This window comes from Kwoniella mangroviensis (genome assembly GCF_000507465.2).
Source record: "Kwoniella mangroviensis CBS 8507 chromosome 1 map unlocalized Ctg02, whole genome shotgun sequence".
In the NCBI taxonomy this organism is placed as follows: domain Eukaryota; kingdom Fungi; phylum Basidiomycota; class Tremellomycetes; order Tremellales; family Cryptococcaceae; genus Kwoniella; species Kwoniella mangrovensis.
In genome coordinates this window covers 2,403,233-2,414,998 of record NW_027062534.1, presented here as the reverse complement: position 1 = coordinate 2,414,998, position 11,766 = coordinate 2,403,233, and the positions used below count along the sequence as shown (strand labels likewise).

Genomic DNA, 11,766 nt, shown 5'->3' with positions numbered 1-11,766 from the left:
CGCGTCTTCACCTTGATCTTTTTCCTTTGCTTGGTTAATGATTTCTCACTCCCACCTCCACCAGCGCGTGGCAAAACAGGCACATCACACCCTCCAGGATCGCACGCCTGCCAGTGCACCCGAGAAGATCGATCTGACAGGCTCGCGACTCAGCCTTTTCCCGGTTAGCACAAGATGTCTATACCCGGATTATATCAATAAAGTTGTGGATGGTCAACGAGGATGTTATTTGAATGGGATGAATGGGATGAATGGGATCGATCCTGTCCATAGCTGTTTGCTTATCTCTTCATTGTTGACTCGACAATCCAGAATTTGCCTTCTATTTCTCTCTTTTGTATATATTCCACTCTCTTTGTGAACAGACCCTGCCTTATCTGATCTTCATCGAACCTCATAAGCGTTGTATAATCCATAATCGAACGTCCCAACTCCATCGTCATGTCTCTTAGAACAATCGTACCGCTCAGACGCTTGGCCGCACGACGTATGGCACTCGATCGAAGGTCGATGGCAAGTGCTGCCAGACCAGCTACCGGCCGTGAGCTGCCCGAAACTTGATCATAGCTCTGAACTCAGCTGACCTATCATCCCTCCTCAGCTGTCAGTTTCGCTCTCGACGACGATCAACGTGGTATACAGGGTGAGTCAACTTTCATCGGCATGGAAGTGAGCAATATGACTGACATGTACTTTGTGGTGTATACAGAGCTCGCTCAATCTTTCACAAGAGACAAGATCGTACCCGCTGCTGCAGAATATGATCGATCTATGGTACGTCTATTCCCAAATGACTACTCCCGCATCCCCTCACACTGACCTCGATTTTGTAGGCATACCCCTGGCCGATCTTAAAAGAAGCTCATTCCCTGGGTCTGCTGAACACGCATATCCCAGAAGCCGTACGTTCATCACTCTGCTCTACGTGACGTCGCTCCAGACTAATGCATAGTGTAGTATGGCGGTCCCGAGTTGGGTTTACTCGAATGTGCTTTGGTGTCCGAATCGCTGGCATACGGATGTACGGGTATACAAACAGCTATGGAAGGTAAGCTGCCAATCTCGCCCAAAAGTTTTCGAGCGTAGCTTACGTCCGATCGAATATAGCGAATGGTCTGGCCGAAGCACCTCTGATCGTGGCCGCTTCGCATGAGACAAAGATGAAGTATTTGGGTAGAATGACCGAAGAGCCTCTCATGGCTGCCTACTGTGTGACGGAACCTGGAGCAGGGAGTGATGTAGCTGGTATAAAGACGAAAGCGGAGAAGAAGGGAGATAAATGGGTACTGAACGGGAGTAAGATGTGGTGAGTTGTTGTTCTGCTTGTCAGGAGCATAGCAGAAAGATTATGGTATACTGATCATGCATTGTTTGGCTTGCAGGATGTGAGTTGACTGGCCAATTCTTGTCCACTCCATGGCAGCTGCTAACTCGCTCTTTCTTTGCAGTACAAATGCAGGTCATGCCAATTGGTTTGTGAGTGTTATAGCTTGGTCTTGATCTGATATGGACAACTCATGACTCCGATGATAGTTTGTTTTGGCCGTGACAGACCCTTCAGCACCCCCAAGTAAAGGTATGACAGGGTTCGTAGTCGATGCAGATACACAAGGAATAGTGTTAGGGAAGAAAGAGATTAATATGGGTGAGAGCTATACTGGATAATCTCTGGAGATCGTATTCCATATTAACCTTATGCCGCTATTTTTCACAGGTCAAAGATGCTCGGACACCAGGCAGGTGACGTTCCAAGATGTCGTGGTACCCGAAGAGAATGTCTTAGGTAAACCTGGAGAAGGTTTCAAGAGTCAGTTCACTGACTGCACCATAGGGCTCCTTAGGACAGGAAAGCAAGCTGATATTGACCTCCTCTCATTAGTCGCAATGAAAGCATTCGACATTACTCGACCACTCGTAGCGGCAGCAGCGGTGGGATTGGCGCAACGGGCATTAGAAGAAGCTACCAAATACGCTCAAGAACGAAAGGTCCGCCCGAGTATCTCATGACGGTGTCGGGATGAAGCTGATCAATGTATAATCTCGTGACATAGACAATGGGCCAACCTATCATCAATCACCAGGGTGTGGCCTTCATGTTGGCGGATATGGCGATCGGAGCGGAGGCTGCTCGGGGATTAGTATGGAGAGCCGCTTGGGCTAAGGACTGTGGTGAACGAAATAGTAAGTATATGTATTGCTCAGCTCGATTGAGACCGTATTGTGTGCACAAACGGGAGAGCTGAATCTAACTTTCCGGATGTAGCTTTTTACGCTTCGATGGCTAAGGCTTTCGCAAGCAAGACGGCGGTGGAGAATTCCAATCTAGGTGTTCAAGGTGAGTAACCCATGTACTTTAATAGTAGAACTACGGAATTGAGTGATACACGCCAATGTAGTATTCGGTGGAGCGGGGTTCAACACTGAAATGCCCATGGAAAAACTGTACAGGTGAGTTAGAAGAGGTTCCAGCAATTGCAGCTACCGTTCAACTGACAATTCTGTTTGATGCCATACAGAGATGCAAAGATTTACGAACTTTGTACGCAGCTTTATTCGATTGGTCTGTTTGTGTCTTGAATATAGCACATGCTGATGTTTCCGCCTATGACTCCCTTGCCATTTCGCTGTAATAGACGAAGGTCAGTCACCCATTTCTTGAATCGTTCAATGGTCGTTGAGCAAGCTTACCAACTTTTTTGGGATCAATCGTTGATTAGGTACCTCTCAAATACAACGGTTGATCGTGTCAAGACATCTCAGCTCACTTTATCCCGCTTAACAACCTGAGCTCTTCACATTCCCTCTACGATCCAGTCTAAATCAAGGTCGTCTCCCATCCGGCCAATTCGCCCAACGACGTTTTATCGCATATACTGAAAGAATCCGGTAAAGTTAGACGTTGTAGCTAAGTTCATACTTGAAATCATGCATCTACACGTGCATCTTACGCCCATTGTAAAGCGGTAACCTTTCAATTTGAATTATTTGATTATATCAAGCATATAAAGAGGAATGATCATCGACGTATAATACGAATAAAGGGAAATGAGATAATGGAAGTGAATTGCAATCCAGTGAAATTACAAAAAGCAAAATGACTGATGGAATTATAAAGAAACGATACTGTAGGTTCATTAATGGCGTTAACATTAGGAAAATCCTCTCATCAACAGCGAAAGCCTGAAAAAGCTCCGTGAAGTACAGTAAGTTGAAATCTCGGACCGATGAAAGTTTTAGATCTTCCATCCATAGTTGTGGAAAATCGGTACGGCCTAAACAGAAAACTTCCATAACCAACCGTACTTCATAGTGAATGACTGACACCTTACGACTTACGGTATGAGCACCTGGTCTACCGAGGTCGGCAAGATATCCACGTTTGATCTCTTGATATATCGATTCGGGAACTTCGCATGCGTCTTGGATGACTATTTTGACGGACTAATAATTGTGCGAGATATACAGTTGTGTTGGATTCGTCCCGCATATAGAGCTTAAGAAAGATACCTACGTTAGGTATGTCTTCTGCATCCGCTCTCATTATCTCTCTACATCACGCCAAAGCCCCATCAATCAACCTATTGATACTGTAAGTCGTCTCTCTAGACTTACCCTGCTCGACGTAAGTGAGGATCTGAAATTCACCCGCATATCAGTACATTCTCCGTGAACAAAGAAGTATGACTATAGTTTATAATTACCATTAGACCATCCCCAAAGTGGCAAACAACTGCCTATCTGAGTCACATCCCTGACTTTCCCACTCGATCTCATCAATCTTGAAATCGTCTTCGAAGCAGCCTGTGGATCGTACCCTCTATTTTCTACTGCCCTATTATTCATAATCGACAAAGGAAAAATCAGTGTTCCGTTCGTCCCATCAAGCGATCAATGTAATTGTATGGAGCATGACAAAACACAAGTACAATTTGCGAATGGATTTAACTTACATTTTTAGATAATCAGAAAACTTGCAATGTCCTTTGGCTCTTTCCGCCCATTGATCTTCGGGAACACCAGGTAACCCCCAAGGGAAATCACACTCAATCATCACTACCATTCCACCGGGTTTCAACACTCTCAGTATCTCGTCGACGATGGCTTTCCAATTTCTCACCTACATCACGCGGAACGCAAGTGCGATCAGCCATATAATCTGACATCTCGACAGTGTCAGGATCGAACTCACACCCATGACTAGTAATCGTGAGTGGACAAAATCGAGACTGTCATCTGGAAAAGGTAATCCCTGTGTTATGTCATTCTGAGCGAAATGTAGATTGTCAGGTAAATCTGAGTCTCTCTGAACTGGCGCCAGGTCCGTTCCCTATGATGTCGTATCACAAAGAGATCAGCAACTACTTTACTCTTCCACTCTTCATGAAGTAGCTGAATACAAGACCTACAATCCATTCGACATTTGGGAATTCCTGTGCCATCTCGATGGTCCTATTGACATCTGATCAGAGGAGTTCTTTGTATATCATCTGTCAAAGCGCAGAGAAGATTGGCATACCATATACCGGTACCTATAGCCGATTACCAACATACGTTTCATCAGCACGACAGATTTGTGCTTGCTCTACTGTACATGTTGGAGGTTGAACTGCTAGATCACAACTTACCACAACCAATATCCAGTCCTCTCGCTCCATCATACAAATTACCGTGAACCGGTGCAAAGTAGTTGACACCGGCTTGGACAGCTTTGAAAACACGATGTTGACATTCCAGTCGCTGAAAATTCATCAGCAAATAGGACTATCCATAGTATCTGAAAGGGGTTCCTCTTACCTCCAATTCTTGTTCATCTGTAATGCAAAATTGCCTTCTATCAGTGAATCTCCTGCCTGAAAAGAACACTACTGTAAAAAGGATTTGTAGTGACCGTTGGGAAGCTGGACCAAAAAAAATCATCATCGAACAAGTTTTGATGTTAGCATGTAACCTCTCAGAAGTACATCATTCTCTTCGGGAAGATAATCACTGAATAATCATCTGTTGGTCACACCAGGATCAGAACCTCTCGTACATCTGTGTTGGGCCATAAGCTCACCATTCTGAGCTTGGAATCTCCTTCCCCCATCTTCTGCAATGAGAAGCATAGAGCAACGATCACCATCGGTGCACACACTTGATCTCATTCAGCAAAATAGACTCACCCCTAAACCTATTTCATCGCCAAGTCAGCGTGTAATTCTTTCACAGATCTCGGTACAGAGTGAACCTACACTCTGTCATTCATCGTACTCGTCATACTGAACGTCGAAAAAGTCCCAGTAGGACTTCCAGGAGTGACATCGGATGCACTATCGTATCCCATCTGGCTCTGAATGTCTGGCAAGTGATTGCGGTTCATGTTGAAATTGGTGTTGATTCCCGAAGGTTGTTGAAATTCATCAGTGTTATTGCTGTTCATGATAATTCTTTCCAATATGAAAGCGAAGTAAATGTTATCGAGCTTGAAGGATGGTCGGTGATGGTTGAGAAAAAGCCAAAATCAAAGGTAGCTTTATGATATATGCTTGCCACGCAGAATGCTGATGTACTTGTTACCACATGTGTACCTTCATCCTCCCCCACCGACCAAGAGACAAAGTCCTAGGAGTAGGGAAGCGAATTGATCAAATCAATAGTCTGTGCAAATTCGTGATTCCTCCAACTCGTTCATACTAAGTCAGAGGGAGACGTCGTAATCGTTTGTTTGTGCAGTATATTGGTGGTTGCGCCCAAGTTTAGAGTTTTCCTTGATCGTTTCTCGTGTGATTCGATTTAGTTAGTCCCACTTTAAAACGTTCTTCTATGTCGTACAGCACTGTGGACTGTGACACTGGCAACCGCAGTAATCCCTCTGTGCCCTTTACCGCACTTTCCCCACTCTTCTGTGTTATGGGTTACAGTCAGTAAAATGAACCTATCGTTGAGCGGTCTGCTGTGTCATCAGACAAAGAAACAAGCCAAGTCGATGTGATCAAGGTATGCCAATAATGTTCTACGCCCCACTCTATTTTCCCATCTCCATCTCGCAGCACAGACGTACCTTTTCCGATCCCATACTCTGGTATGGTATACTCCGTACGTTTCATATCGATGGCCAGTGCTGGATAATAACACGCACTGATCACTATGATCTGTTCACATGTGTGTATCCCTGGCCGAGATGCCCGGATCCCGATCAAAGGGGACCTCCCAGTCCGAATAACATCCAAACGAAATCCGACATATCACCATCACGATGGTCCAAGCACAAGGCCAACCAGTAAATTAAGCTTAAAGGCGCGGACAAAGAAGGTGACTTAAACGTGCGATCGGACCTGAAACACACACCAAAATATCTACTCTATCTATCTCCCACGCGACAATGACATCACGATGATCGCTGTAGATGGTAGGATTTTGTTGATCTTCAACTGCAAATGAGACATCAACGATGATTTATTCCAAGACACATCAATCCCCAATATCCGTGCGCCCTTCCACACTGATCACAGATCATAGAGCGCCATCATTCTGCTGTCACGCTCAGTAGCCCCCTTTAGACCGGCGCCGATCAACCGGTCAATCGTGTTAGTAGGTATAATGGTCAAGCGATCCGCATCGTCAGAAGCAAGTATGTGGTCAGCTGTCTTTTTCAACTATCACAAGGATGCTGATGACTGTCATCCATTGCTTCTAGGTAGTCCACCTAAGAGACGTAGACGATCATCAACCACTTCGCTGAAAGAGGTATCAACGTTATCGCATGCAGCTAGGGAATATGGACCTCAATGGAATGATTGGCCTGCCCCTGCGCCTGCCATGGAGGATGCCAGGAGCTTCATCAGAGATATGTAAGCCGTTGTCAAGGTATATTTAGTACAATACTTGAAGCTGAAGATTGACATTCGGTGTATATAGAGTCGATAACAAACGATCGGTATTGATCGTTCCAGATAAGGACGCAGATGGACTATCCGGTGAGCGTCTCCGAAGCGAAGTATAACCCATCATACTGACTTGAACTATGATCAGCTGGAACACTATTATATCGTACTCTCATACATATGAAGCATCCGCCATCACTTATATCGGTACATCACCTCACGAAAGGTAACAACGTGCATTCGGATTACGAGAGGGATGTCATGGATTCGAGCCGGGCAGAAAAAGTGGTAGTCCTAGATCAAGGTAGCAGACCAGGAAGATCTTTGGTACCCCCTCTACCCGATCAGAAAGGGAAAAGGGTCCTAATCATTGATCACCATTTGTCGGATGAGGTGTGTCTACATACTGTATATGTGACATTGTCTCAAGACTTACGCTGACTTGGAAAGGAGATGCAATAGTGGCCACAAGGATCACAAGTCTTGACTGCCTGTCGATCTTCGCCTATAGCTACTGCTGCGCTGTTGACGTACTTGCTGCTCAGGGATCTGCACGAAAAGGTACATGAGAAAGAAGCTTGGAGAGCAGTGGTGGGTGTCATAGGTGGTAAGCGTCCCATCTGATCTGGATTTGCACACGCACAAGTCATGACTGATTGGTATTTGCAGATCTGGGGACAACCGTACCGAAATGGGGTACACCGCCATGGCCTTCCGAGTTAGGAGCAGTGTTCAAAAAGTGACGTACAATGCTTCACAGAGTTATACTGATGAAGCTGACAGACCAAATCTGCAGGCTCGGGTCAAAAGCGTTTAGCGAAGCTGTATCTGGAGTGAATGCACCACGTCGTACCGCGGAGTATAATGGTGAGAACATACTCTTAACATCTTCAGATGCCAGACTCAATACTGATATAATGGTCGCATAGTACCGAAAGCGTGGGACGTGAGTTGATAGCCAGGTTATCTGTTTTTTGCCTGTCTTGACCGAAGAGTTCTTCGCACTATAGATCATGCTCGACGCCCGCTCACCATCCGAATTAGCATCCAATGCATTCTTGAAGCTATGTAAACTTGATGTTGCCGATGAAACTGCTAAATGGGCAAGGACTCGTGTGTGAAAACCTGTTTTCTACTGCACACCATTTTGATTATAACAAACTAACTGGTTCTTATCTGCAGCTCCGAGATTCGCTAAAGATGGAAGAGTGGCTGTATGTACTGTACATACTGGCTTTCAGAGTGAGTTCAATCTTTGGAATCCAGACTTGGTAGAAGCTGATGACATCTCACAGTACATCCTGTAATCGCTACTAGGTGGTCAGGTACTTTAGGAAGAAAGAGCAGTAAACTACTTATGGTCATGGTGTGTACTTTTTCCATGACACTTAATACCGATTCGAAGTTGAGCGAAATTATCTGCCAGTGTGCAAATACCGGATTTCACGCGGATGGGAGGGTATCTTTTTCATGTCGGATTGCATCGAATCTCCGTGCGTTACCTGAAGGTCAGCAGCGTGAGTCAAACCTATTCATCTATAACAATAAGCAATTGAATATTTATCCCTTTTTGAATATCTAGCGAATCTCATAGCGTTACTGAACGAATATGCAGATCGTATACCGGGGTTCAAAGATAGAGTGGGAGGCGATTACGCCAGGGGTCACAAGGAAGCTACTGGAGGTATAATACCTAGAGTGAGTTCCTGTCTCCCCCTTTGACTCATGACAATCTCACTGATGAGTCTGGGCCATTGCAGGCAGAATACGATCTCTTACTTGAAGAAATGGGTGTTCCGCAACCTGGTTCAAGTACGAAATCTGAACCAAATGTCTCAGTATCATCGCCTTCGCCCAAAAAGTTGAAGTCGAAAGTGATCGATCCGAAACAGGCTGGCGGAGGACTAGACAAGTTTTTCAAAGTCCAGACGAAACCGAAAGTGGAATGAGCTCAGTCAGCTTGGGCTGCTGCATGTACATCGAAAAATTATGTATGGTAGAAAAAGGAAAACTACGGCACTCGGGATTCCCAAGTTGTCCCCAACCTTGGTACTAATCGAGCAATATCTAGCATGACTTTGCAGAGCTAACGAGATGCAGTATTTTCTAGATTCAATGGCCGTAGATGGGAAATTCGTCGTAACAATATATTGACTGTGCTATGCATGAACCACACCAAAAGTCCTCAGCTAATTGTATATAATCCTGCTGCATGTAATCGAAGACAGTAAAGGACCATAAAGAATAACAGATGGTCTGAATTTAAATTTCGGTTCCCATAACTGGATCAACCAGTAAATCAAACCGTGTACTCAAATGGGATGTTGACTCAGACAACCCGATGGCAGACTGTGACGAGGATCATTGGTACTTACTGATTCTGGTCTTAGTAGGCTAAGCAAATATTCTACTGATATACTCATATAAAGATGTCAAAAGCTTTAGTCAGTTTCACATCTCCCACTGAAAATGGCACCAAAATAGCCATGATACCTGCAGTGGCGAATAGAAAAGCTTTTACAATCAATCTGGATTACCAGGCGAAAGATGCCGAAATCATGCTAATAAGCTCGGATAATGTGCAATTTAAGGTACATGGGTATATGCTGAAAGCGCATAGGTGAGTCACGCTCTCTTAGCAGTGACATATATATCATCCACATATCATAGTATTGTACCCAAAACTTGAAATGATATACTCTTGTTTGATCTCCAGCGTGGTCCTTCGAGATCTTCTGGACGATCCTCAAATGATATCATCTCCAATCCCGATTGACGTCAGCTCTCGCGATCTTAAACGATTCCTGGACCTTATGTATGTAGCAAAACCAATTATACCATTTTCATGGGTCGAGACCAAAACGCTCCTCGACCTATGCGACAGATACGATTGTCATCTGATCCACGAACGGATTCGAACGAGACTTAATCCACATGCCGAACAAGCCCCATGGGAGACCTTTTGTCTTGCAAGTCATTTTAACGATTTGGAATTGGCCAAGAGTTCTTTGGTGTTTATGGGTAGAGATTCAAAGAGGAGATGGTTTAGTATACGGATGATTTCGATAAATGATGCAACTCAGCCTACTTTACCTTATTTGATGGGGTTGTTGAGAACCGTGGATATGGTTTATAGAGGTCAGCCACCTAGTCCTGCTAGTAGGGAGGGACCGCAATGGGAGCTGGTGGCTAGTAAATTTCAGTTGTTATCGTAATGACTTATAAAGATATGCATGCCGAGATATACACAGCGATTATTATAGGTTCAAAAAGTACGTAAAAGCTATCTTCGATGATACGGATGATATGTAAATGGGCGTTCACCTATTCAAAATATACGGAACTCAAGATTCCCGATTGAACACTTCAGAGTTTGGCATTCTTGACCTTCTCAAGACCTAATTCGTGATCCTCTTTGGCAAATTCGCCTTGCGAGTAAGAGTATTCTTCTTTTCCCTCTTCGGCAGCCTCTGACAATGACAGCCATGAGTGATTCAAATCAAAGGTAGTTCCTTGATCGGTCTTGATGTGGAAGGTGATCCCATCAGCAGTATTGTCCATAGCAACCGTTGATTTGGTTGCGGGGAATGTGGATTGGCCTTCGGCCGGGTCGATCAGAGAGATTGTACCAGCTGATAAAGCTCTTCCAACAGCTTGTGCACCTCGGAAGAGTCTTCTGCTAATCTCCGGATAAACCTTATAAATGCTATCTACATTCGCATCCACCTTGAAGTTGCTAAAATCCGTGTCCGTATGAGCATTAATAGCTCTGGTGGCGGCTTGCGAAATAGGTCGGTTATATGCTACATTCACCTCTTCTTTGTCTGTGGTGTGTTCCTGTGGAACTACGATATGGGGAGTGGTGGTCACATCGACTGAAGAGATCCGATAGATATATTCTTCTTCTTCTGGAGCATATTCGCAGTACCTAATGGCGAAACGATCGGGAAATCCAATATTGCAATTCATATTCTCGTCGGCATCAGGTAGACTACCAAGGTACTTCAGGATAGCATTCTCAGCCTCGATGTCGGACAATCTCCCTTCAGTGTTCATAGGTCTTTTCCAAATCAGCTGTTGTTTGGTAGGCTCATAGTAGAGTGAGTCTGGGATATATCCTTCGGCAATCTTCCTCGATTTCGATGCTCGAGCACAAGCTCGGGCAAAGTGCACAGCCCATTGGGAGTCTTCATCATCATGATATGGGCTATCTGGATACACACAATCATAAGTGGATTGGAAGTCGTTTGTTTCACCCCCGCATAAATTATATTTGGTGACGATATCACTTCGCCCCCCGCCCAGAAGCACTTTCTTTAGGTCATCCTCTGAGACATAATACTCTGCTCTCGGATCCCGTCGCTCTAAAGCAGCCTTCGCGGTATCGATCACGGCGTGTAGCTTGCCTAGTTCAAAGTCGCTCTCAGTGGCACTCTTGTCGGTCGAACCCTTTTGAGCAGAGGACATAATTGTATAATTATGGTTTGAGTCAGTATGTGAAGTGTTGAAAAGGTAGATATTGTTTAGATGACCTAGCTCTACAACAGCAACGTTATTTGGGAGCTTAGGTGCTGAATGATTGAATAGCTGTTCGGAAAGCATCATGTTGCTCTCTCAATATATCTATATACCATACCACTTGAGCAAGCAGACCGGGTCATGATAATTGCCCCAACCCTTCTTACGTAGTATCTTCCGTTCCATCCTTTCTCAAATCGAAGCAGTGTGAAAGGCTATGGTACGAGGTTTGAATGACCAGCGATCTCTCCAGGCTCTAAGCGATTCTCTCCGAAGGATGGCATCTCGCGCGGCATTGCCTAAATGGATCCATTGTACAGGTCACCAGCCTCAAAATCATGATATCATATCGTGGTAGCTCTGACCTCCTGGGCTTCTTGGTAGA

At 44.8% G+C, this 11,766-nt stretch overlaps 5 protein-coding genes across 5 annotated transcripts; 3 read left to right on the top strand and 2 right to left on the bottom strand.

Annotated features, from left to right (window-relative positions):
- Positions 1 to 441: 441 nt before the first annotated feature.
- I203_106009 (uncharacterized protein) lies at positions 442 to 2,577 on the top strand (the record flags this gene model as incomplete). Its single annotated transcript, XM_019147782.1, has 14 exons — positions 442 to 541; positions 602 to 643; positions 710 to 774; positions 834 to 902; positions 958 to 1,048; positions 1,108 to 1,306; positions 1,449 to 1,476; positions 1,534 to 1,645; positions 1,715 to 1,807; positions 1,880 to 1,986; positions 2,052 to 2,181; positions 2,264 to 2,335; positions 2,397 to 2,448; positions 2,517 to 2,577. The coding sequence occupies 14 exons, from the start codon at positions 442 to 444 to the stop codon at positions 2,575 to 2,577; spliced, it is 1,221 nt and encodes a 406-aa protein (XP_019002700.1).
- A 656-nt stretch (positions 2,578 to 3,233) lies between these two features.
- Positions 3,234 to 5,359, bottom strand: I203_106008 (uncharacterized protein; the record flags this gene model as incomplete). Its single annotated transcript, XM_019147781.2, has 14 exons — positions 3,234 to 3,272; positions 3,337 to 3,441; positions 3,512 to 3,548; positions 3,613 to 3,634; positions 3,702 to 3,832; positions 3,951 to 4,117; positions 4,190 to 4,327; positions 4,407 to 4,449; positions 4,517 to 4,529; positions 4,626 to 4,737; positions 4,795 to 4,811; positions 5,057 to 5,089; positions 5,163 to 5,170; positions 5,232 to 5,359. The coding sequence occupies 14 exons, from the start codon at positions 5,357 to 5,359 to the stop codon at positions 3,234 to 3,236; spliced, it is 993 nt and encodes a 330-aa protein (XP_019002699.2).
- A 1,220-nt stretch (positions 5,360 to 6,579) lies between these two features.
- Positions 6,580 to 8,812, top strand: I203_106007 (uncharacterized protein; the record flags this gene model as incomplete). The annotated part of the gene is made up of 14 exons (XM_019147780.1): positions 6,580 to 6,610; positions 6,677 to 6,830; positions 6,898 to 6,956; positions 7,012 to 7,256; positions 7,326 to 7,470; positions 7,533 to 7,602; positions 7,660 to 7,730; positions 7,793 to 7,809; positions 7,874 to 7,976; positions 8,046 to 8,105; positions 8,159 to 8,229; positions 8,290 to 8,380; positions 8,446 to 8,561; positions 8,624 to 8,812. 14 exons carry the CDS (start codon positions 6,580 to 6,582, stop codon positions 8,810 to 8,812), a joined length of 1,422 nt encoding a protein of 473 aa, XP_019002698.1.
- Positions 8,813 to 9,292: 480 nt separating this feature from the next.
- I203_106006 (uncharacterized protein) lies at positions 9,293 to 10,078 on the top strand (the record flags this gene model as incomplete). The annotated part of the gene is made up of 2 exons (XM_019147779.1): positions 9,293 to 9,483; positions 9,580 to 10,078. 2 exons carry the CDS (start codon positions 9,293 to 9,295, stop codon positions 10,076 to 10,078), a joined length of 690 nt encoding a protein of 229 aa, XP_019002697.1.
- Positions 10,079 to 10,229: 151 nt separating this feature from the next.
- On the bottom strand, positions 10,230 to 11,330 carry I203_106005 (uncharacterized protein; the record flags this gene model as incomplete). The annotated part of the gene is made up of 1 exon (XM_019147778.1): positions 10,230 to 11,330. The coding sequence occupies one exon, from the start codon at positions 11,328 to 11,330 to the stop codon at positions 10,230 to 10,232; it is 1,101 nt and encodes a 366-aa protein (XP_019002696.1).
- Positions 11,331 to 11,766: the final 436 nt, after the last annotated feature.